Genomic DNA, 26,472 nt, shown 5'->3' with positions numbered 1-26,472 from the left:
CTTCCAGAAAGAACTGTTGGCCTGGAAAAAATAAATAAAGGATTATCAGAATAAGGTTAAAGCGGAAACGGGTCAACAAAGGTGGAAAAGGATAAAATGCTTACTGCTGGCGGTTTGTTGGAAGTACAAAAAGGAGCCAATCTGGTCTTGCTGCATTGAGCGACCGGTTCATCCAACATCTTCTTCATGGCTTCAGTAACTTCGTCATCAGTCAATTCTATCTCATGAAACCGTTGAGGGTCTTTAACGTTTCCGGTGTATTCATGCATCAAACAGTAGCGGCGGGTTAAGGGAAGAATACCCCATGAAACCCAGCATCGAATGAGGTCAATGCCGGTTAAACCATTCGCTAGGAGGGCCCGGAGCTTAATGATTTGCGGTGCATAAACTTGCCGCTCTTTAGCAGTGAGCCGTGGAGGCAGTGGATGGCTATTGCTAAGCCGCTGAGCACGATAACCCGGCAGAGGGTTTTCATCAGTAGGTGCAGTGTTCAGACAGTAAAACCAGGTTTGATTCCAGTCCTTTGGATGGCTATGGTGTCTTGCATGAGGGAAGTCAACTTCTTTCCTTTTCTGAATTGATACGCCGCCAAGTTCAGTGTTGGGGCCGTCAGAAAACTCGGTCCGGCGGTTTAAGTGGAAAAAGTCTCTGAAGAGCTCAACAGTTGGTTCCTCTTGAAGATAAACTTCGTAGAACACTTGAAAATTGTATATGTTGGACACAGAGTTTGGTCTAATATCCTGAGGATGGAGTTGAAAGCTAGCAAGCACATCCCGGAAAAACTTTGAACCGGGCGGACTAAAACCCCGGTCTAGATGCTGCATGAATACAATCACTTCCCCGGCTTGAGGTACTAGAGGGCACTCAGGGCCAGGAACTCGCCAATGGAGGACATCTTTTTTGGCCAAAGCGCCAGTCAATACATATCCATTGAGCTGCGTTTCGGTGATCTAGGAAGGAACCCAGTTGCATGCGGCGAATTGCTTGGTCATATTGGAAAGGAAACTAAAAAAAGCACGAAGGCCGGTTTACAATTCAAAGTGGAGGTATACCAAGCAGAGTTAAATCGGGTAATTATGCATGTTAAAGAGGCTATTGCTACTCAAGTTAGATGGCGGTTTAAGTGCGGGCTAATGGTACCAGGCGGGTTATGATTTTCTACAAGTTAAACCGCCTATGAGGGAAGCAACAGAGATGAAATTCACTAAGTGTTGCAGAAAACATGTTTCACACAATGATGAAATTATTTTGGATCTACCATGCTTCAGTAAAGAAATTTTTTGCGACCTATAAAGGCGTTAAGCAGAACAGAGAAGTTCGTGCGTTCTACTAAGGATTCTTTACAAAGAAGGAAGATCTACTAGTGTCGAAAATGGATGCGGAGCAACTACCGCACGAGATCTACGCTACTGTTGGATCAAAGAAACCACGACAGAAGCAAATGCGAAGAACTGAGATGAACGAGGAACTGTATAGATGAATTCGCTAACCCTAGCATGGATCTAAAGACGCGGAAAAGGAAAACTTACAGCAGTGGATCTGTTGCGGAGGGGCGCCGTTGTTCTCTGGAGCTTTTCAGGTTGATGCAGCAGCCTGGTCGGTGCAGAGGCAAAGACAATGGTGCGCTCTGCGGTAGCGGCGGAGCTCGAGCGGTAGGGGTTCGCGAGAGGAAGAAGAAGAGGCAAGGGGAGAATGGAAAGACCCGCCAGCTTTATTTATAAGGAGAAAGGGATAAGTGGCAGGCATGAAAATCGAGGAGCCTGAAGCGGCAAAAGAGGGCGCGCCTGTCACCTCGATCTTCGGGATACCATTTATGAAGGAATATTTTTATGATCCGTTGTTGTGTCCAAAAGATGACGTCACGGTGGTTTAATAAAGCTTACAGGAGAAAACATCATGGCAGTTTACGAGAAATGAAAGGAGATGTTCACAAAATTTCTTGAAGTACTGAAGATTGACATGAACAGGTTCAAATCAATCTGGGGCCTAATGTTGGGGATATAACTACTGAGTATAAACCGCCCAGGAGGGGCCGGTTCACTCTCAACTATATTGAAGCCCATGAAGACCTAGAAGATGACGCTTTACTAATGAAGCTTAGAGGCCCGGAGCCCAAAGGCGGATTAGGGCCCAAAGTGGTAAACCGCCATGGTTATGTCACTTGTATTGTAAGTTAGGAAAGGAGAGACCAAGCCGGACACTTGTAAGAGCCGGCCTCGGGACTTTGTAAACCGGTCGGGCGTCAAGCCGTGTATATAAGGGGACGACCCAGCGGCGGTTAAGGAACAAGAAACAACAACTCGAGAGCCAGGCATAGCGTTTTTTGCTCCCTGGTTATTGAGACCCCAATAATCCCATCACAACTAGACGTAGATCTTTACCTTCATCAAAGGGGCCGAACTAGTATAAAACCCTCGTGTCCTTCGTCTGGTTTAACCCCTTTAAGCTAACCCGTCGCGATGGCTCCACGACTAAGTCCTTTCACGAGGACATCTGACGTGATATTTCCACGACAACAGTTGTAGCAATTGCGCTCTCAACTAGAAAATCTTTTATCATTGTAGGACCTTGACTTGGAACTTCTTTCCTTGCTTCTACTCTTGTAGAATTTGTTGAAGTTCTTCACCATTAGGCTCAATTCTTCATTGAAGGTTTGTTTCTCACTTGATGATGTGGGAGCTTCACATGAGGCTTTGTAAGCACCACTTGACTTGTTGTGCAGCTCCTCATTATCCTTGAGTGACATCTCATGAGCAACAATTCTTCCAATGACCTCGTTGGCTTGAGATTCTTGTAATTGGGCATCATTTGGATCAATGTGCACACGGTATCATATTTTCCATCCAAGGCTCTTAGGATCTTCTTGATGATGAATTTGTCGGTCATTTCTTCACTTCCTAAGCCGGCAATCTCATTTGTGATGGGAGCAAGCCTAGAGTACATTTCAGCGACGCCTTCACCATCCTTCATCTTGAACTTGTCAAGTTGACTTTGAAGCACATCCAACTTGGATTCCTTGACGGAGTCGGTACCTTCGTGCATGTCAATCAAAGTGTCCCAAATTTCCTTTGCATTCTCAAGACGGCTGATTTTGTTGAATTCTTCAGGGCACAATCCGTTGAAGAGTATATCACAAGCTTGAGCGTTGTATTGCAGCATCTTCAACTCTTCCGCGCTAGCTTCACGGTTTGGTTCTCTCCCATCAAAGAATTCACCTTGCATGCCAAAACACACAGTAGCCCAAACAGCGGGGTTATGTCCAAGAATATGCATTTTCATCTTATGCTTCCAACTAGCAAAATTAGTACCATCAAAGTAAGGACCTCTACGGTGGTAGTTTCCCTCTCTAGACGCCATACTCTCCTAGGTTGTGAAACCAAGGCTATGACCACCAAAAGCTATGGAAATTAAAGCAAATGGAGACCAAAGCTCTGATACCACTTGTAGGATCGGAAGTATGTCTAGAGGGGGGTGATTAGACTACTTGACCAAATAAAAACTTAACCTTTTCCCAATTTTAGTCTTAGGCAGATTTTAGCAAACTTAGCACAAGTCAAGCAATCTTAACACAATTCAAGCAAGCATGCAAAGAGTATATGAGCAGCGGAAAGTAAAGCATGCAACTTGCAAGAATGTAAAGGGAAGGGTTTGGAGAAATCAAACGCAATCCCGTGGTTCTGATAAGTGGTGCTATCGTACATCCACGTTGATGGATACTTCAACCCACGAAGGGTAATGGCTACGCGAGTCCATGGAGGGCTCCACCCAAGAAGGGTCCACGAAGAAGCAACCTTGTCTATCCCACCATGGCCGTCGCCCACGAAGGACTTGCCTCACTAGCGGTAGATCTTCACGAAGTAGGCGATCTCCTTGCCCTTACAAACTCCTTGGTTCAACTCCACAATCTTGTCGGAGGCTCCCAAGTGACACCTAGCCAATCTAGGAGACCACTCTCCAAGAAGTAACAAATGGTGTGTTGATGATGAACTCCTTGCTCTTGTGCTTCAAATGATAGTCTCCCCAACACTCAACTCTCTCTCACAGGATATGGATTTGGTGGAAAGAAGATTTGAGTGGAAAGCATCTTGGGGAAGGCTAGAGATCAAGATTCATATGGTAGGAATGGAATATCTTGGTCTCAACACATGAGTAGGTGGTTCTCTCTCAGAAAATGTAAGTTGGAAGTGTAGGTTTGTTCTGATGGCTCTCTCCACGAATGAAGAGGGGGTGGAGGGTCATATATAGCCTCCACACAAAATCAAACTGTTACACACAATTTACCAATCTCGGTGGGACCGAATTGAGAAACTCGGTCTGACTGATTCAGTAAACCTAGTGACCGTTAGGGTTTTCGGTGGGACCGACAAGCAACTCGGTAGGACTGATATGGTTAGGGTTAGGTCATAACGTAATCTCGGTGAGACCGATTACACAAACTCGGTAAGACCGATTTTGGTAATAAGATAACCAGAGAGTTGGTCAGGTAAACTCGGTGGGACCGGTTCGCTCATTTCGGTGGGACCGAAATGTTATGAAAGGGAAACAGAGAGTTTACATTGCAATCTCGGTGGGACCGATCGCTCATCTCGGTGGTACCGAAATGTTACGAAGGGAAACAGAGATATTACAATCCCATCTCGGTGAGACCGAGATCCCTATCGGTGATACCGATTTGCCTAGGGTTTGTGGTAGTGGCTATGACATCTGAACTCGATGGCGCCGAATAGAAAGAATCGGTGGGGCCGAGTTTGACTTTTGGTTTAGGTCATATGTGGATGTGAGAAAGTAGTTGAGGGTTTTGGAGCATATCACTAAGCACTTTGAAGGAAGAACCTCATTAAGCAACACCTCATCCCTCCTTGATAGTATTGGCTTTTCCTATAGACTCAATGTGATCTTGGATCACTAAAATATAAAATGTAGAGTCTTGAGCTTTGAGCTTGAGCCAATCCTTTTATCCTTAGCATTTTGAGGGTTCCACTTTTCTCATCCATGTCATGCCATTCACTGAGCTTTTCCTGAAATATTTATCTTGAAATAGTGTTAGCTCAATGAGCTATATGTTGTTAGGAATTACCAAAACCACCTAGGGATAGTTGCACTTTCACTATGTTATTTTGATAAGACATAATTGCTTGGTTGGTATGCTTGAAGTATTATCGTTTTTATGACAAATGATAGACTATTGCTTTGAATCACTCATGTCTTAACATTCATGCCATGATTAGACATATGATCAAGATTATGCTAGGTAGCATTCCACATCAAAAATTATCTTTCTTATCATTTACCTACTCGAGGACGAGCAGGAATTAAGCTTGGGGATGTTGATACGTCTCCGTCATATCTATAATTTTTTATTGTTCCATGCCAATATTATTCAACTTTCATATACTTTTGGCAACTTTTTATACTATTTTTGGGACTAACATATTGATCCAGTGCCCAGTGCCAGTTCCTGTTTGTTGCATGTTTTTTGTTTCGCAGAAAACCCATATCAAACGAAGTCCAAATAGAATAAAAACGGACGGAGATTTTTTTGGAATATATGTGAATTTTGGAAGTGGAATCAACGCGAGACGGTGCCCGAGGGTGTCACCAGGCAGGGGCACGCCTCTGACCGTCATGGCCACCCCGTAAGGCGGTTGATGCCCTTCTTTCGCTGCAAGAAAGATAATATCCGGGTAGAAATCGTGTCCAAAGGGCAACCTAATCGGACTTACGGATCTCCGGGAATATAAAAAACGATGAAAGGGCAGAATCAGGAACGCAGAAACGGAGAGAGACAGAGAGACAGATCCAATCTCGGAGGGGATCTCGCCCCTCCCATGCCATGGAGACCAAGGACCAGAGGGGAAACCCTTCTCCCACCTAGGGAGAAGGTCAAGGAATAAGAAGAAGAAGAAAGGGGGCTCTCTCCCCCTTGCTTCCGGTGGCACCGGAACGCCCGCCGGGGGCCATCATCATCACCATGATCTACACCAACACCTCCATCATCTTCACCAACATCTCCATCACCTTTCCCCATCTATATTCAGCGGTCCACTCTCCCGCAACCCGTTGTATCCTCTACTTGAACATGGTGCTTTATGCTTCATATTATTATCCAATGATGTGTTGCAATCCTATGATGTCTGAGTAGATTTTCGTTGTCCTATCGGTAATTAATGAATTGCTATGATTGGTTTAATTTGCTTGTGGTTATGTTGTTGTCCTTTGGTGCTCATCATATGGGCGCGCACGTGGATCACACCATAGGGTTAGTTGTATGTTGATAGGACTATGTATTGGAGGGCAAGAGTGACAGAAGCTTCAACCTAACATAGAAATTGATGCATACAGGATTGAAGGGGGGCCAATTTATCTTAATGCTATGGTTGGGTTTTACCTTAATGAACGTTAGTAGTTGCGGATGCTTGCTAATAGTTCCAATCATAAGTGCATAGAATTCCAAGTCAGGGATGACATGCTAGCAGTGGCCTCTCCCACATAAAACTTGCTATCGGTCTAGTAAAGTAGTCAATTTCTTAGGGACAATTTCACAACTCCTACCACCACTTTTCCACACTCGCTATATTTACTTTATTGCTTCTTTATCTAAACAGCCCCTAGTTTTATTTATGTGCTCTTTATTATCTTGCAATTCTATCCAACAACACCTATAAAGCACTTCTAGTTTCATACTTGTTCTAGGTAAAGCGAACACTAAGCGTGCGTAGAGTTGTATCAGTGGCAGATAGGACTTGAGAGAATATTTGTTCTACCTTTAGCTCCTCATTGGGTTCGATACTCTTACTTATCGAAAGAGGCTACAATTATCCCCTACATGTGTGGGTTATCAGCCCTGCTCCTGGCCGGCCACCTCCCCCCTAGCTCTTATATACAAGGGCGGAGGGGGGAGGGCACCCCAAGACACACAAGTTGATCATTGATCTTTAGCCGTGTGCGGTGCCCCCCTCCACCATAATCCACCTCGGTCATATCGTAGCGGTGCTTAGGCGAAGCCCTGCGTCGGTAGCTTCATCAACACCATCATCATGCCGTCGTGCTGACGAAACTCTCCCTTGAAGCTCTACTGGATCGTGAGTTTGTGGGACATCACTGAGCTGAACGTATGCAGATCGCGGAGGTGTCGTACGTTTGGTACTAGGATCGGTCGATCGTGAAGACGTACGACTACATCAACCGCGTTGTCATAAGCTTCCACTTACGGTCTACGAGGGTACGTGGACGACACTCTCCCCTCTCGTTGCTATGCATCACCATGATCTTGCGTGTGCGTAGGAATTTTTTTGAAATACTACGTTCACCAACAATTATTGCCTCTAGGGCATATTTCCTTCAACATTAGCCAACCCCAAACAAAAGAACCGTGATATTAAACTCCGCACCTCCACTCGAGCCTCCGCGTTTCGAGTCGAAATATCTAGCAGCCAGAATTCCAGCCCTAGAAAATTCCCCTCATGTTTCTGGTCCATAATGACTACCTATGAACAATGGAGGGATGCTTTAGTAATTAGCCCACGTTACCTACCGTGCCGAGCATGGTTCAAGTCCCTCGGTCGCCGCTACCAAAGTCACCCGTCAACTCCATTGCCTAGTACTAATAGTAATACACCAGGGTGAGCACAAAATGGAGCTCCGTTTGTTCGTGCCTACTAGAGTTACTATACCACGCAATGCACTGATACGGAGGAATTATCCTTTTACTCTACATATATAAATTGTCTGAAGTCTAACTAAGCTAAATGTTTGGCCAAATCCTTTCTTAAGAAATATTAACATCTACAATAGTAAAGATGTATCCTTTGTAAATTTATTTCATGATGCAAGTAATGATATTGTTTCGAATCCTGGATTTTAAATTTTAGAAAATCCAAAACTCACTTGGAATTCATGAAACTGAGCATGGTCCCGTGATATGGCACAAATAGGTTGTCATAATTTCTTTTGTTTAATTTGAGACAAGCTTCTTATGAAAAGTTGCACAAATGAAGAGCCAAGGTATTTTGGAACAAAGACGTGTCATGTTAACGCGAATGGTTTTACTATTCAAACCATGGGCGTTAGACCTACGTGTCGTCACGCGTCCCGCTTCTCATCGGCAGGTGTCGTCCGATCAAGCATGTGAGTCAATAGGAGGCGTGCGACAGACCGCTGCACCGGCTAGCCGGGAGGCGTGCGACCATGCCATTGCGCAGGCTCACTGGGAGGCGTGCGAGCAGGACGCTGCACAGGCTCACTGGGAGGCGAGCCCTTTGACCAAGCTCCACTGCCCACCTTCCTCCCAACTGCCCCCACTTTTAATGGTGTCGGCGCCACAGTTTAAATCACCGCTGCACTCCCGGTCTCGTTACAATTTCTCTCTTCCTCTCTGATTCTCCTATCGTCTAACTCCAACCAGCCTGACCTCACAGTACGCCATGCCGCATCATGATGGGCTGCCCTTAGTCTTCCAGAGGAAGACACCCAGTCGGAGTCACAAGAACATAAGGCGCTTTGGGACAAGCTTGAACTGGCCTTGCGGGAAGACGTCGCGCCTGTCCTCGCTCCCGTTCTAGCTTCCGTCGCCCCGACTGCACCAACGCCCATCCCTGTGGCATTAATGGGTTGGGAGCCGCACATTGTCGTAGAGCTTTAAGCCACGGGGTTCCACGAGCTCTCCGATGACTTTCACGCGCCCGTGCACCTGCCAGCACATGCACCTGCGCATGCATTAACACGTGCACCCGTGTCGGTGCCCATGCACACAAATGTCTCTGTCGCGCCGTTGCCAGCGCATGTCTCCGTGCCTGCGCCAATGCCAGTGCCTCCCTTGGTGGCATGGATCGTCGTTGTCGACCGCTTCCTTGCACGAACGCTAGTTGCCGCCTCCCGCTAGTTGAATGGCTCCTAGAGACCGAAGTCCAGAACATTCTGGCCTTCCTTGAAGGTAGGGCCAACGTCCAGGAGTATGCCAACAATGGCGCAAGACGCCGCCATTGCCGGTCAGTGACCCGACAACACATAGAGCACGACAGAGGAGCCGCTACCTACCGCAAGACGCCTCCGTCGTCGTCGCGTGATCTAAATTTGCCATGAAAAACGTTTGGATTGCCATGCTTAAAATTCGAATGTTTGGGATTTATCATTTCCATTTATTTTAGTTTGATCGTGGTATGAATGTAAAGTCGCAGTCAGACTGAATTAAATTTATGGTTTGATCGATGAATGATGAATGTTCTGCTAGAGCCGTATCAAATTAAATATAAAAAGTCATCAAGAAACATGTATTCCTTCTCATCGCAAACATTTCATATTAAATATCACGTTAATTCCAAATATTTTTTTAGGGAAGTCAATTCCAAATACTTGTAGGGCGCGACCAATCCCCTTGTTCGAGCACTAGGCGATATATCTTTTTGTCCATGTATTTAATTATTAGTAGATAAACAGTAGTACTACTACTTGCCTAACTTCTCCGCCACGGTCACTTTCGTTTCTAAACTTGTTACATATACGTACTACTACTAGTAAGTTTTGGTGCCGTAACTTGTGAACGCTTCCAGATACGGTCAACGGCAACACCGCCCCCGCGTTCTTCGTATTTGCCGTGTGTCTAAACGTAAAAAGAGGAGAGAGAGAGAGAGAGAGCAGACATAGAACCCACCAGTAAGTAAAGGGGAATAGTACGTGCTGACGAGTCGGCCCCATTAATCTAATAAAATTAATATAAAAACATGTTATCTATTAAATAGGTTGTGGTAATATAAAAACACTATATCAAAGAAGGGGAGTACAACAAACGTTGCTACTATGTTGCCTATTGACGTGCGACTAGAAGGCCTTGGTCGCATGTTCGATCCTCGTCCCTTTCATTTTTAATTTATATATGGGTCCAAATTTGTTTCATGACAGGTGCTCCCCCTAGTGTGTAGTTTGTACCACTTTAATTTCTGGGTCAAAATTTGTTCCATTACAAGTGGTCTCCCTGTGTGTAGTTTGTAGCTTATTTGTAATAATTAAAGAGAACACCTGAGTTTTTTTTTTGCAAAAATACCATGGTGCGACGTGGAAGGTGAGAAATGACGTGCGAGAGAGCGGTAACCGAGCCAGAGGGAAATCAATTGGGGGATGGGCAGGGGTTGCAATGGTGTTTGGAGTAGTAGTGGGATGAATGCTACAAAAATATAATCTAAACCCACCGGAATAAATGTCTTCACAAATTAATCCAAGGTTGGAGCCCCCCTTGCAATGTAAATAGCCCAGGCTCCACAAGGGATGGAGAGGTAACTTCAATATGTGGAAGAGACGGCGTGAGAAAGCGAGGTCAATCAGGACATAGATAGATAGAGAGACAAAGTGAGTGTGGCCCGACATTCGTTGAAAAGATATATATGCTCTGGAGAGATATTGTCCGATTGAGCTTTTGGGAAGGGTGAGAGTCGTAAGAGAGAGCTTGAGAGATGATCCAGTCATAGGCAGATACATATATCATTTGGGCGTGGGAGGAAGCAAGGTCAATCGATACATAGATAAAGAGAGAGAGAGAGAGAGAGAGAGATTGAGCGAGTGTGGGTCGTCATGCGATCGAAAGAGTGAGACGGGTTGAAGAGAGTGACCTAGATAGACAATGTGCGTGAGAGAGTATACAATATGAATATGTCGAATTGGGCCCAAACATGGAGATATATCGTTTGTGTGTGAGAAAGAGAGAGGTCAATCGAGACATACATAAACAGAGAGATTGAACGAGCGTGGGCCGCCATGAGGTCGAAAGAGTGGGACGGCTTGGAGAGACTGACCTATTTAGACAATCTACGTGAGAGAGTATAGAGTGTGTCGATCAAGGCCCGAACAGGGAGATATATCGTTTGTGTGTGAGAGAAAGCGAGGTTAATTGAGACTTAGATAGAGAGAGAGAGAGAGAGAGAGAGAGATTGAGCGAGTGTGGGCCGCCTTGCGGAAGAAAGAGTGAGACGGTCTCAAGAGAGTGACCTAGATAGACAATGTGTGTGCGTGCGTGCGCGAGAGTGGGAGGGAGAGAGAGAGCTCGACATGGAGTGCAACGGCGGATGTGTGAGAAAGATACATTTGTTGACAGAGTGGAAAAAGGGGTTGTGTATTTGAGAGAGTTAGAGAGAAAGAATGAGCGTGTGTCGGAAACCAATAGCTTTGTAAGGTGGTTAGGAGAGGAAGATTGACCGATAGAGAAAATATGTAGCGTGTGTGCCGAGGGGACCTAAAAACAATATTTAAATGTAGATAGTACTAGACTTAATATTAGCGTTTCAATTTAGTGTACATTGTAAGATTTGAATTGAGAACCATGCATAGGGCTTTCGTAATTATTTCAAATTCGTGCCAAAGAAATGAGGACTATGGTTACAATGTCAAAGAAATGAGGGGTGGCCGGTCACTATTCACGGATGCACCCGGCAGAGTCCAAAGTAAAAGGCGGTTACATAAGAAGAGCAAATAACATAGTATTCCCCGTTTTCATGTACATAGGCAAAAGTGTTTTTAGCGCTAAAAGACGTAGTAAGGATCCTATCCTATTTCTTGTCTTACCTTGAATTTTAGGTATATTTTGTGAAAAAAAAGAAGAAATTCCACTCTTCGCTGTTGATAAAATAAAATCCCTACTCGCTCCATTGGGTATCATTTTCCTCGTCATGAATTTTAGGATATGAATATAAGGAACTCTCTTTTGTGCTACTGTAAATTTGATAATGAACAAGCTATTTTATTCATAAAGTTCCACACTCACAGTTTTGCCAAGAAAATTAGACCTAATACAACAAGCAAGACAATGATTAGCCTGGATTTGTGAAGTCCGGATGTAAATCTAGGGATGGCACCCGCAGGGTTTGGGTATGGGTAGAGCCCCCCCCCCCCCCCAAACCCGTTCACCCTGAATTTACCCATCACCCATACCCATACCTATCAAGGGTACAATTTTTTTCCATACCCGTCACCCGATAGGGTATATGGGTACCCGCGGGTAAAAATACCCGTGTTTACAACACATCAGTTGAGTAGAAAATAGTTGCAAAAAGCTACATATAATCATTATTAATAGCAACACATTTTAAACAACAATGTACAGCAACAACATATTGTAACAACAACACATTCTCATAAACAGAAATAATTACCGATATAGCGATACATAAAAATGTTAAACAACAACACATAGGCATGCACTTTAAGTTCACAAAATCATGATGAATTATAGCGATACTTTGACTACACATTAGAGTTTTTACCTAGCGCAATTAAGAGAGAAAAATTAATACATTAGGATATTAAAGGGAACCCACTTGTCAACATTTTAGATGGGTACATGGGTACGCGGGCATGGGTTATACGATCCCATACCCGCACCCTCTCAACCCGATGGATACGATATTTTTACCATTTAATTACCCATGGGTAAAGTTTTGTCCCATACCCTTATCCTAATAGGGTTTTTACCCGCAGGGTACGCGGGTAATGGGTACCCATTGCCATCCCTATGTAAATCACGTTTTCTTTTACCACTCTTTTGTTTCCCCAGTTTGGAACGGTGGTCTGGATCTACATCGGGAAAGGACAATCTGCCACTTGAACGCTAGCAGCCGGTAAAGTGGTGACCGGTGGGTGTGGTATTTTCAACGCTGCTACACACACGACAAATCTGAACGATTTTCAGACGACAGAGTACATCAAGCCGTCCATGCATAGACCAAACACTGGATAGCACCGTCAATTCCTCCGTCGTCCAAAGTTCGTGCGGTGAAGTGTCGTCCGCATAGTAGTTTCGTGGTATTTTCGTTCCAAAAGAGCATAAAAAGTTGCAGGCTCATTTCCCCTCCACTAGTCTGCTTCCCAGCTTGAATTTCCTTCGTTTTGGGGGCTTTCTCGGTGCATGGTCGAACGGTTTATGGAAAACATGACCATCATGCACAGACCATGGCGCACCTGAAATCCTGAGTATATCTTATGTACTCAAGATCACCAGACGTCTTGTTTGTTGTTTCCAAAAAATAAAAATAAAATAACATAAAAATAAAGCAATCGTTCTGCATGGGTTCTTTAGGCATCCAAGGGATGGAGAGGGACCAACAACATGCGGTCCATGTGATTAGTATACCCCATCGTGCAAGTTGCGGGCTGAAAAATGGCGCGATCCGTGTATAATATTGCCTAAGGAACTGGGAGCACAGGAAAAGATTTTTATCATGTGGTTGCTAACATGCCAGGATGTGTGGACACAGACGCATATGCAGCTCCTCGTGCCTAAAAGGTCTAAAATGTATTTTTCATGGAGCAATAAAGAGTCCAGCCAGCGTCGAGTTGGTCAAGCTGGAAATGGGTTGCCCTTCCAAAGAATTTCCAGCCTCCTGCCATATACTCCATAAAAACTTTTCAAATCCATAAAAGAATGACTTGATCCTTGGTAAACTATTTCTTTGAAAAAAATAAACTTTTTGGTTGATAACTTTTGCATGACCAAAGATCACTCAAACAAAAACAAATTTTACACCGGAAGAGTGAGGTCCACGTGTTGCTGCTCCAAAAAAAAGGCATTACTCAAAAGGCAAAAGCTTTCTCTCGCCGGCCTCTGTTTCTTACTTTAGTACTTTTTTCCCCTCCCTGGAATGCACCCTCACCTCGCAGACAGCGGGCCCAAGACACAACCGGACCCACATAAACAGCCTCACATGCTACTCCGCGAGGCGTAAGTTCGCAACAGCAACGGCTTTTCGGGTACGTGCGCCCGGCTGTTTTGCCCACCGCACACTCAGATTGACAGCGAGAGCGGAATGACGTGGCGGGACGTGGGACCCACCGAGCGGTGGGGCCGCGGCAATTCGTGGCCAAGGATTGCTTCCCGGGCGCTGACTGGGGCCCGGACCGGCCGCGCCAGTCGCCGGCCACCGGCCTCTCCCGGTGAGGTAAACCACATGTGTCCATTTGTTAAACAACCCCCTAACTATCTGGTAACCACAAATAAGTTTACGCTGGGAAACCACATTGCTAACGGGCAACGGATTATTGCACCGGAATCCACTTTGTAGAACTCTAAAAAAAGTATATATTTGCAGATTTAAAGAACTCCAAAAATATCATTTTCACCTAGGTCACAGAAGGTTATATTTTACAAATTTTTCAAGAGCAAGTTAAAAGTAAGGATACACATGTGTGCGGCTTCTTTTCTAGTTTTTTTTTTTTTCAAAATGTATGATATGTTTGTCTTGCCAAGTTTAGGAAGCTGATGCACCATAACGACATGATCATTCTCGTATTTTGCTATTCCCCTCATCATGAATCCCATAGAGTCCATGACATAGTAATCGTGTAGGAATGGGGGCGAGTCGATCATAATCTTCCTCGTATGATTTTGTGTTCTCCGGATCATGTTCCTGATATTCAATATTTTGTTGATTCCACAACTTTCGTCATTCACATCTTATCAAACCAACAATCATCGACAAGCCTATTTGATCTAAAGGAACTAGAGTCGGTTGATATGAAGTGACAAACGAAGAAAAACAAGGACATCAATAGTTGACACTCTCATTCATATCTTAATTAGTCTATTTGACCGTGTTCACTCCACAGACACATGAGAATCTTTTTTTTGTGTGTGAAATCAATGCAAAAGCTTTGATTGTTCTATTGATTAAGAAGAAGATCTGTTGTCAGGTTAATCACGAAAAACCGAACAAATGATACATCCATGACCAAGACTACTCCTGCCAACAACACATCAAACTCAACAAAAGCACACTAACCTCCGAAACACAAACCCACTCCATCAAAAAGCCGACTTGCCGGAGAAAGAAGTCGTATGGACCTTGTTAACATATACTCCCTCCGCTCCATATTAAGTCGTTAGTTTAGTACAACTTTATGCTAAATCAGTGACACTTATTTTGAAACGAAGGAGTAAACAAAAGGATGACATGAACCATATCATCATGTGTTTATACACCGCTCAACATGAATGGTTAGTTATCTTATAATCCCACAATCACTTTTTTGTGACAAATCATGTGTTTATACAGTCCAAATGATAAGTACCAGACGTGTGGCACGAAGTAACACCGTCCTAACGTTTTTACAACTAAAATTGCCATCGGAAAAAAACAAAATTAAAAAAAAACTGAAACTTACCACCAAACAGGAAGTTGCCATGCTTCGCAACTAAAATTGACATCCTTAGATAACTAAACTTGCCATAAAAAAACGCGAGGACGAAATTGCTTAGTGCCATATGATGACACCTATCAGGGTCCATACAACCCAAATGATAAGTGCCAATACAAACACAAACGAACACGACGGGTGAAAAAGGGAAGAAAAATAAATACAAATGAGTGCGAAAGCAGGATATCCATTAAATGGATCCGACCCGCTTAACAGTGAGGACCACTATGCAATTACCCAAAAAGTGCAGTAGTGTGGCTGCACGGACGCGAGGCTAAATGGGAGCAAATCTTTTCCCCCTTTGTAGCTGAGTCGCCAACTCCACTTGTCGGATCTTGCCCCATATGGAGCTCGCCGGAGCCGCACACCCTCAGCCGCCGGAGTCCGACGTGGCGCCACCCCGTACGCCCCCGCAGGCGCCGGCAGAGGTGAAGTCACGCGAGTTCCCACTCCCCTCTTCAGAATCTACTCTGTTCTGTTCTCCCCCTTTCAGTTCGCCAAACGCTCTGTCTGTTCTTCATCCTCTTCCGATTTGATTCGAGGAAATGGTGCGATTTTATACAGTACAAGTACATGTCCTCTGTTTTTCCTCTCCCGTATGGACACTTGGAAAAGCTACCAGGAGCTGCCTCTCTGTGGTTGCTTCAATCAGTTCATGTCAGTTAGTTACGGATTGAATTAGTACTGCAAGATAAGGCATATCGTTTCGGCGTAGCAGCAGATTGTTAATCTAGTCATGTGCTGGATCTTATTCAGGCACTTGTCCCAGTCGAATCCCTGCTAATTTTGCATCTTTTTGGAAGATTGATTAGGTTAGGTTAGTTAGATAGGGACCATGTCAAGCTTTTCGATTTGTAGCTGGTTTTACAGTTCAAAGTATCATTTATGGGTTTCGTTTCATGGCTAGTAATTGCAGGATGGCTGTGTGATGCGTCAGTTGACTGTATCTGCACATGAATTTTGGGTGGGTACATATAGGGATATGCCAATTCTCTTATCTTACCTAGTTGAGCTTGAGCAGATTTTGATGTGGTTACAAGTTCTTGTACATCAGGCTATTTTAAAGCACCTCTGGACTAGCTAGTCTTGGACTCTATCTAAATGGAAACTCCTCTAAAGTTTGCCCGTTTTGATGCAAAGCTCACTTTAGTTACCGCCTGTACTTTGACAAATTCACTTTTAGGGTGCGATGAGTGCTTTGGATTAGGTAGATGGAAATCCATATCAAATTTCCTACCTTGGTTCTACTGGATTTGTGCACCAACTGTGACATAGATGCACAGTTACCTTTCTAGTCTGAATTTCTGATCCTATATAGAGCTTAACTGTCGTGGAATCTAAGATTGGTCCGCAGCAGCAATTATAGGTTCATAGTATCGTTGACGACGATTGGACTCACCTGTGCCCACTGTGCTTAGTCTCAAATTTCCTAAAATGTTATGAAATTTTTAATTTACATCTGAAAGTTCGGACCACAAACCAGACCATGTCATACATATGTTATGCCTGGTAACCATAGGTTTTAAGCTCTCTGCACTATCATGGGAAAATTCTGTCAGTGACGCCACATAGAAATATATGTTGAGTGCAAGAAAAACAATAGCCATCATCCAGATTCAAGAATGGAACAAGTCATGTTTCCCAGTCAAATCAACCATATCCCCGCAAACTAATTTGTTTTCTGATACTATTTAGATATTGGTACGTCTTTTTAAGCTTGCCGCCTCTTACAAAATAAGATGTTACACACAGAAGGTTTTCCTAGTTGCTGAAAATATATTAGCGTATATAACAAGCATTGAAGATAGACATTCATTTCTCAAATGGTCTTATAGCTATGTTTTTATTTCAGAAAATACCATTTTTGTGAATGACTTAGATATAATTAATTATTAATGGCTTTTAGTACTTGGATTTGTATATGTTATTGTTTGTTCTATTGTCCTATCACAAATATACTTGTTACTTTGCCATTCATCTTGTTTAACTTATTCTTTATCTAATCATCAGGATTCATGCAAAGATACAGGAGACACAAGGATCACTGAGGAAAATTCATGCACACCGCCTGACTTAAATCTTAGTCAACCAAATAATTCTGGCCTTAATAGTTCGAGTGCGTGTGAGAACCAGACATCCAACAGTGATGAGATGACTGAACCAGAATCCACACTGGAAGCAGCTAAGACCAAGGGTGATGGATCAAACAAAGAGAAGGTCCTAAAGAAGCCAGACAAGATTCTGCCATGTCCTCGGTGTAACAGCATGGACACAAAGTTCTGTTACTACAACAATTACAACATTCACCAACCAAGGCATTTTTGTAGGGGTTGTCAAAGGTATTGGACGGCAGGTGGAAGCATGAGAAACCTCCCTGTCGGTGCTGGTAGGCGCAAGAGTAAGAGCTCCGGTACAAACTGTAATGGTATATTGATTCCAGGAAGCAGTCTAGCCGCTCCTGGAGGTGATGCTTCTGTCATTCCATTGCCTATAAAGGAAAATCAACCAGCAGTTTTGTTTGGGTCTGATGCCACTCTACCTAACTCCATGGCTTCTTTGTTGAGAGTTGAAGAGCAGAATAAGAACAGCAACCCTGCCTCAACAGCACATCCCAGAAATGGTGAGAACCAGACCTGTCCACCTTCAGCAGCAACTTCTGATAATCCACGGATTGAGTCAGTTAAAGTAGCAGTTGGGGTACATCAAAATGGAATTACCGGGGATTGCAATGGCGTCACTCCCATGCCTCCTATACCCTGCTTTCCCGGTCCCCCTTTTATGTACCCATGGAATCCAGCATGGAATGGTGTTCCTGCCATGGCAGCACCAGTGTGCCCAGTCCCAGCTGAACCCGCAAATTGTTCAGAAAATGGCCATGGAGGTAATATTCAATGGAACTTTCCATCAATGGTACCGATGCCAGGATTCTGTGGCCCACCCATTCCTTTCCCTCTAATGCCGCCTTCCGTCTGGCCATTGGTTTCTCCCTGGCCAAATGGCGCATGGAGCGCGCCGTGGCTTGGACCTGGTTATAGCATGTCAGCAGCACCTCCCACAAGCAGTAGTACATGTTCAGATAGTGGTTCTCCAGTCCTTGGAAAACACCCGAGAGATTCTGATCCGCAAGGTGGTGAAAAGGCAGAAAAATCCTTGTGGATTCCGAAGACGCTTCGGATTGATGACCCCGACGAAGCTGCAAAGAGTTCGATCTGGACCACCCTCGGGATTGAACCCGGCGAGCGTGGCATGTTTAGACCGTTCCAGCCAAAATCTGGTGGCAGGGAGCAAATGTCTAACGCAGCCCGAGTCATGCAAGCGAACCCCGCGGCTCAATCCCGCTTTGCGTCCTTCCAGGAGATGACGTGATATGGAAACTTCCGTCGTGTTTTTACTTTTCTTCAAGCATGTTATATCAAGAAAATGATGTTGTCTGAGCACTGATTGGCGATGTAGATGTTGTGCAACTGTACTATCGGAATAGTGGTGTTTTTCTTTTCCTGTAATTTTCTTGTAGAGCTCGTGACACTCCACCGGGTTCATGATCAGACCATCAGCATGTGTTTGGTTGTACAATAACAATAATTGTTAATAGCGTTGCTTAATGCATACATGTATTCTGCTTTCAGAGTTCAGTTTACTGAGATCCACAAGGTTTTGGAACACGAATCAGCCGAGGAGAAGTTCAACTCTGAAGAAAACCGGTGACATTTCTGTGTGTTTCTTGATACTTGCTGATGCCTCTGCTTCTCTACTGGAATGCCATTTGTGCGTATGCGAGTGCTGAGCACCGAGTGACTACTGACCAGTGGTGGTTGTAAGCTATGGGTATCTATCTATCTATCTATCTATCTATCTATCTATCTATCTAGAAGCCAAATTAGTAGTGGTTGGTCACCTTTGTGGCCTGCATTCTGATTATTAGTTGAGACGCCCCTGTCTTTGTCTTTGTTCTACTACACACTGTGCTGCCTTTATATCAACGTCGATCTGTAAGCTCAGGAAGTCTCCCAAGTCGTAAAGCCCCCTCCTTATCAATGGTTCGGTAAGCTCTTTGCGGATGTGACAGGTGACTCGGTGCAGCGCCTCTTTCTGTTCATGCTCCACCATGCATCTTCTTTTTTCAGTTCCCAGCAGATGTGTCAGCATTCTAACTCTGCCACTGATACGGATATTTTTGTTCCCTGCATGCACTGAAGTAGAAGTAGTGTACTAGCATATTCCTTGCAGGAACTCGAAAGGACATGCCTGTAAAAAGCCTGTCGCTAGATCACTCTCACTGTCACTGCAGTGGTTGGGATTTTTATTCTGCATTTTTGCCTCTTCTGAATGAGTAGCGTACTAACGCTTGGTTGATCCATTGGAGGTGTAGTGCATTTTTTTCCTCTTCTGAATGAGTAACGTTTGGTCGATCGACCGATCATCCTAGGCTCCTAGCTAGCTTTGATGCAACCCCGCAGCCAAATGTTAGGCGGAGAGCAGAAGCAGTCAAAGTTCCGGCTAGCCGGACCCGAAAGCGTGCGTGTTACTTACTGAATTTCCGTAGTGTCTAAGTTTGACTGACACAAATGGTAGTGGGGAAAGGGGTAGATTCCTCACTGATAATGCACGCCACAACACTTTGGCAGGCACCACTGGACCGACATATATCGGCTAGGGTAGGCTGCGGATGACCAAAGTCCATGAGCTAGGGAAGGCAGATTACACTACCTATAGTAGTTTATCTGATCTGATCCCAAAGCAAGAGGAAGAGGTATAGCAAGTGCATGCTCGATTAGTCAATCATGGTCACCAGATCCAAGGCTTAGCTCCGAACCCGGCCGCGCGTTGGAAAAAGTATACAGTGGAAAATGACATGTGTGCGAGCTTTTTGACACGCGGTGTCCTCCTTTTGGTCGGCACGGGGCGGTGAGCTCGCCACTTGCGACCCACCTGTTCCCGGCGTCGCTCGACGCGTCGGCCCGTCGGGGAATCTCTGCTGCACCTACGACGAGCTACGGTTCGGCGAGGCACAGCAACGTTTTTGTACGTACGTGCCATGCAGAAACAGTACGCATCTCCTCTGTAGTATTATCTGGCGTTACATTCATCTCGACGAAGCAAATACAGAGGAATTATGTAAGGTAAAAAAGAATGGCTCGGACGGCCGGGCAAAGGTGAAATTTAGGACTACGCTACACGCTGTCATCGGTTGCAATGTTGTTCACAGTGACAGTGGTATGCATGCATATGATTACATAGGTGGATATATGTTGGACTGGACACATGGTGCACTATATGTGTATATTGCCGCTATATCTATAAGCTGCTGCTATATCGACCACGCACGTACGTACAGGCATGGCATGCACGCACGGTTGATGGACTGCTTGCTCCTCGATCCATCGTGCGATCACCAGTTCCACTCCACGGTACAGTACTCCGTACGTCCTAATTTTAGAAGCTTCCGTTTGCATCGAGAGATCGATTAACTGAAACCTGCAGCATTGCATGCGTCCGTCTCCAACGATCGGAGGAACCAGTTCAAATTTCACACCAATCAGCGGCCAGCCAGCTCCATTAATTTGACCTCGCGACCTGCCAATCGTCAGGAAATTACAAGACAACACAATGAGAAGACATTTTCCATGAATTATCTACTCCCTCCGTTCCTAAATATATGTCTTTTTAAATATTTTAAATAGACTACCACATACGGATGTATATAAACATACTTTAGAGTGTAGATTCACTCATTTTTCTTCGTATGTAGTCACTTGTTGAAATCTTTAGAAAGACTTATGGAGTACTGTATTTAGGAACGGAGGGAGTATCATATGTCTATGTGCATGCATTTTCAGCGTGTGCTACTGAGTACTGACCAGGTAGTAGCTCTCGCCCATCTGCAAGCTCTGCATGAGCACGCCGTAGTCGTCGACGGGGAGGAGGCCGCCGCTGGAGTGGACGAGCATCACGTCGTGCCCGAACATGGAGCGCAGGTCCATCGGGCCCCGTGGCACCTCCGTCGCCACTCCGTTGATGAACACCGTGATGCCCGCTGCACGCACGCACGCAAACAAATCACCATCAATACTCTATTAAGTTCTAAGAAATATGAACATCCCATCAGCTTTCTGTCATGGTACGCCTCCAATATTCGCGCTAATGTGTCCCCTTGTTCTGAACATGCATGAGCTGTCTGTTGTGGAAAATTCAGGATAGGCATGCTTAACATAGTACATATGCACGCGTGCGATCGATCGACTATAGGAGAATTATATAATGCACGCAGCATAGAATGTGGTTACAAACTTAGAATGAGTACAACATGGCTGAATTAGTACAGTTAATTAAGCGCCACACCCATCCAAAATGGAGTAGTAGTAGTACATTTCAAAGTTTAAAGAAAGAACTACTAGCACAAGCGTCCATGCAATGAAATTAATATTTGCTACATATAAAATTTTATAATGTGCAACTGTTTTTTAAAGTGAGACAACATGTTTGCACATAGATTAATGGTCAAAGTTCATCCTGAAGACTGTGTCATTGCCTTAAATACTTATGATATTTTGGACAAGAACAATCAGTATATGTAATGGGGTTGTTTGTTGCTAATTATGGGGAAATTATGCCTGACTTGCGCATGCCTCTTTTAGCCTTAGAAGTGGCTGAAAGCATGTACTACTACGAAACAAACAATTAAAACAAAGAGACAGAATTTTAACAATGTTTCAAAATATAATAGAATGAGAGTACCTAGAACTCATCTAGATGAGACGTAATTTGGTCTCATTCACCTCGAAAACAAGAACGAATACAACCCACGTCAGCACACACGCATCTTATAGCATCACATCCAATGGCTATAAAAGGTGAATGAGACCAAATTAAATCTCATCTAGATGAGTTCTAGCAAAACTGTAATAGAATTGTGTTGTATTTACCAGAGAGAAAACTAAAACTAGAAATGAAGCCACATAATATATGACAACTTTAACATAATTACGGCGATGATCGAAAAGTAGTACATACACGAAAGTACTAGTAGTTTGTCCATACATGCAAGAACAAAGCAAAGACAATGCAACTTCTGGTTGAAAATTTTCAATTACCGCAGATGTGCATGAGGCACTGATATTATGATCCAAACAAGAGGTGAAAAGGTAAATAATACGATTTTCTTGTACCGAATATATAGCGAAGAAGAAGAAGATGAATCCCATCGACCGATCGAGGAAGAAGCCAAAATGTTGATTAGAAATTTCGTAAATTAGCTTGCATGCATGTGCGATCGAATTGTTCATGGTTGAGAACTTGGGAGGAACAAAAACATGCATCGGTAGCGCGAGGCATGCATGGCATGTGGCGGGGTTCACCTGGTTGGCACGAGTAGTAGAGCTGCTGCTGCTGCGCGGCGGCCGCAGAGAACGACGACGACCCGGAGCCGCCGCCGCCGTCCGCGTACCCCATCTGCCGCGAGATGGCGAACAGGTCGTCGCCGCCCCCGCACTGATCCATGTCCCCCACCATCCCCACCGACGGCGGCGAGGGCGGCCACGAGGACGAGGACGAGGACGAGCTGTACGCGGCTCCGCCGTGCGCGAACAGCCCCAGCGACGTGGACGAGGCCGCCGAGCCGAGGCCGCCAGGCGCGGGTGGCGACCCAGAGGAGGCAGCGGACGCCTGCGCCTGGGCCTGGGCCTGTGCCTGCGCCTGCGCCTGGAGCTGGCGCTGGCGGCGGCGGGAGCGGGAGCGGCGGTTCTGGAACCAGTAGAAGACGTTGGCGTCGCCGACGGCGCCGAAGCGCTCGAGGAGCTTGCGGATGCGCACGGTCTCGTCCTTGGGCGGGTTCACCATGCCGCTGTTGAAGATGGACTCCAGGATCAGTATCTGCTCCGGCTTGGGCGTCCACCGCGACCGCACCGGCTCCGCCGGCTGCAGGTCCGGGCTGTTGCCGCCGCCGTCCATGGACACGATCGGTCGAGTTAGCAGGATGGCCGGGAATTGGGAGTGTTGGACTATGAGGCGAGAGCGAGGGAATGTGTTGCTTGGTTAAGACAGAAGCTTCGGGCACGCTATATATATAGTGTCGATCGCGCGCTAGTGCGGTTGCTGCGAGTGAGAGGGGTAACATTCCCTGGGTGGTGATTCAGCCGGTGGAGGACAAAAGAATCTTTTTACCACCGGTGCTCTCCTTTTCGTCGGCTGTCTCCGGGGTGTCAGCTTGGCGGTACCGTTCCAGTCGTGTCCCGGTGAAGGTGAAGTTGTGTGTTGTGGGGGTGACATGACGGTGATGTTTGACTCGCGAGGGGCTATGGAACCTTGCCACTTTCTAGTGACCGAAACCTTCTACTGACCGAAACCAGATTGAATTTGGTGTCACTGTTGGTTTGCGGCCGTCGGATATGCAAAGAGAAAATTGAGTGTTGAACTGAGTTAAACGCGTGGTGCGTTGAACTCACGAACTCACTCTCCCTTTTTGGTCTCCGTTCTCTCGTTATGGATAGATGTATTTCTGTTATTTCAGTTATTAATGAAAAGGGGTTATTCCCGATTAAAAATAATAATTGAGTTAGCGCGCGTGTAACATTAGTTTGTTCTCTGACGAAGGAGCTACCTACACTAGTGAAGTAGCTGTAGCCAACTTAGAGCAACTCTAGTAGAGTTGGCATATTGGCAGCCTCCATGTTGCATATGTACTGTGCTTCATATAGATATGGAGACTATGAGGGCAACACACAAATATCTAATCTTTGTTCACTCCATAATCATTAATGGTACATTCCTTTTTTTTCTCCGATCTCAGAATGCGAGTTAAGCTTTAAGCAAAGACGAGATATGAGTGGAACAACTTCTTCCATTCCTTGTTGGCCTCCAGCTCCTTTTGTCCGTTAATCTCCCAACCTCACTTCGATAAAATGCCCTTTTAAAGCAAAAAATCCATAATAACGGTTATTATGGCGATCAAGCAGATATGTCGACTCTACTAGAGTTGCCCTTAGTACCACACTACCACATTGTTGCCTCCACACACAAAAAACTTAGTACTGCATCGTCATTTTTGTGTATATTGATATTCAGCTACACTTGTAAAAGGAAAGTTGTTGGTTCAAGGTAAACGTTTTTGGACAAAGCGGAATAGACAATATGATATATATCCACTCAGAAAGAAGTAAGATATATACCGATGTGCTATCTACGTATACATTTAGAACCTAAGGTGGGTGGGTGGGGGGGGGGGATTTTGGTGGTTTTCAGCTAAGGTGTTACACGAGTGTATAAACGTTAGCTTTAGGCTATGTTTCGAGCAAAGGGAAACGATAATTTTACAGCATGTCATCCCTATAAGCAATTTTCCTTTGGTAGCATTTGGAATTAAGTTGCTGATATCCTACTTTCCTTTGAAATTCCTATGGAATAGATCATTCCATAAGAATTTTGCAAGAAACCAACATGATGTCTTGCATCATGTTTTTTTTTCTCTTTGTGTCTACACATCATGCGTTTTTCATCGAAAATGTTATCTGGTGAACGTCTGCTAGGGTGGGATCCCATCGAACGGGACGCTAGTACTTAAACTAGGGTTGCTTCTTAGCGCTAATCTTGCGTTTTTCAGCAGTTAGTTGTAGCGTGCCTTCCCCCTAGAGCAGTTAGGTTTAGATCTTAGGGTGCCAATTTCTGCCCAAAACTCCCCACATTCTACAAAATAACATGGCAGTTTTGCAAAACGCCACCCCAGGCACATAAATTGCCATCTCGGGGGGTCGCGCTTGCCATTGTTCCTGGCGAACGGTCGCCGGGATTGGTCTCCTTTTCAAAATGACAACTTTAAAGTTTTTTTTGTGGTTTTGATTCCTATAGGATCGCATGATACTCGTCATTTCAAATTCATGCGTTTTTCGTTCAAACATTTTGAGTTCTTTGTTTCGAATGCTTGAATATTTTTTTCTTTGCAGGTAATAACACTTCGGAGATGCCCATATTTCTCATCGCAAAAGCAAGAAAGAGATAACCATTTGTGCACTACAAAGTGAATGTGGATGTGAATCATGATAAGTGTATACAACACCCTATTCATTTTATAGACCACTGTGCAACGTAGTATACTTTTGTAGCTAAGCTAGCTAGATCCAAACATTATGTATGACTAGAAGAACACCCGGGCGTTGCAACGGGACCACATTAACTTTAAGAGTTCAATATCAATTATGTTAATACTACATTTAATATTCTCATACATATCAAGTGACATTGACGACCTTTTTACCATCAAATCCTCACACACACTCTCTCCCTCCCTCCTCCTCACTCTCTCTCCCTCTCTCCCCCCCTCTCTCTCTCTCTAACACACACACATATCCATCTTATTGGGTACGAGACCATAATCCATCTATTTCACACGCACACACGCTAGTGCATAACAATATGGATTATAAAACAGGTTCAATGTAGTAACAAGGATTCTTCTCATGCATTAATAAACAAATGTTCTGCACTGAAGACAAGATAACCAATTCCCAAAGTGCATCAGAGCATCACAGAACATTACTGGCAAGATAAATGCACGACGATACACCCGACTCATTTAATTAATATAATTAAATTATCAGTAAATTAGTCACCAAACTGCTCGGATGAACCAGAACAGAGCCAACATATATCATCCTAGACAAACGCAACATCAACCATTTACCTTGATACTTTAGGGACCGACAGGAGGATGCATGTAGAAGCGCTTCTTGCCTGCGAATCCACAGTCAAGAGAGAAATTGGAACCCATTCCCATCACCAACTGATAAAGAAAGCATGTAAGAAAATTGATATCGGCCAACTTGGATCTTCAGTGATTGTCCGCCGGTATGGAGAATTTAGGAGGGTGGGTGCAGGGAGTGGCCTTGTGGATGATGGATGGAGGCGCGGAGGGATGTGGTCACCGGAAGGTCGAAAGCGGAGAGGGTCGGGCACGTTAGCTGGAGCCGGTGGTGCGCGACAACCGGAGGCGGCCCAATCGTGGGCGGCGAACCGACAATAGCCTCGGCCCATCTCTCGACGCAGCAAAGATAGAGAGGGCGGCACTGCCGGTGCTCGAGGCCGCCACTCGGCACCATCTACATCGAGGGGAAAGAGAGGCGAGAAAGCGATAGGGTGATGCGGGGCTAGGGATTGCGGAGGAGGGTGGGGTGTGCGATTTGAATGGATGGTTCTGCCCACCGTTTTCTTGTACGTGGCGGTGGAGACGGCGGCGTCCAACCATGCAGGTGAGGCATGGGTCGAGCCGGGCACACGGCAAGGCGCAGTAGCAGAGGCGGGGGCGATTTT

The 26,472-nt window shown here is 45.0% G+C and overlaps 2 protein-coding genes across 2 annotated transcripts; one reads left to right on the top strand and one right to left on the bottom strand.

The window, feature by feature from the left end:
* Window positions 1–15,417: 15,417 nt before the first annotated feature.
* LOC123043647 (cyclic dof factor 1) lies at window positions 15,418–18,799 on the top strand. The gene is made up of 2 exons (XM_044466166.1): window positions 15,418–15,602; window positions 17,185–18,799. Exons 1-2 carry the CDS (start codon window positions 15,519–15,521, stop codon window positions 18,538–18,540), a joined length of 1,440 nt encoding a protein of 479 aa, XP_044322101.1. The 5' UTR covers window positions 15,418–15,518; the 3' UTR covers window positions 18,541–18,799.
* A 1,527-nt stretch (window positions 18,800–20,326) lies between these two features.
* LOC123043646 (WUSCHEL-related homeobox 11) lies at window positions 20,327–23,192 on the bottom strand. The gene is made up of 3 exons (XM_044466165.1): window positions 22,530–23,192; window positions 21,033–21,208; window positions 20,327–20,748 (listed from the first exon to the last, which is right to left on the bottom strand). The coding sequence occupies exons 1-3, from the start codon at window positions 23,119–23,121 to the stop codon at window positions 20,731–20,733; spliced, it is 786 nt and encodes a 261-aa protein (XP_044322100.1). The 5' UTR covers window positions 23,122–23,192; the 3' UTR covers window positions 20,327–20,730.
* Window positions 23,193–26,472: the final 3,280 nt, after the last annotated feature.

The sequence above is a fragment of the Triticum aestivum genome, chromosome 2B, assembly GCF_018294505.1.
Source record: "Triticum aestivum cultivar Chinese Spring chromosome 2B, IWGSC CS RefSeq v2.1, whole genome shotgun sequence".
In the NCBI taxonomy this organism is placed as follows: domain Eukaryota; kingdom Viridiplantae; phylum Streptophyta; class Magnoliopsida; order Poales; family Poaceae; genus Triticum; species Triticum aestivum.
The sequence above is the reverse complement of the archived record's forward strand: the minus strand, read 5'-3'. Positions and strand labels throughout refer to the sequence as shown.

Excerpts from the sequence above, each read along its gene's own strand:
- LOC123043646 (XM_044466165.1), bottom strand. The coding sequence starts at position 23,121 with ATGGACGGCGGCGGCAACAGCCCGGACCTGCAGCCGGCGGAGCCGGTG. Across the intron at positions 21,209-22,529 it reads CTACTACTCGTGCCAACCAG|CGGGCATCACGGTGTTCATC; the intron begins GTGAACCCCGCC and ends GCGTGCGTGCAG.
- LOC123043647 (XM_044466166.1), top strand. The coding sequence starts at position 15,519 with ATGGAGCTCGCCGGAGCCGCACACCCTCAGCCGCCGGAGTCCGACGTG. Across the intron at positions 15,603-17,184 it reads CCCCGCAGGCGCCGGCAGAG|GATTCATGCAAAGATACAGG; the intron begins GTGAAGTCACGC and ends TCTAATCATCAG.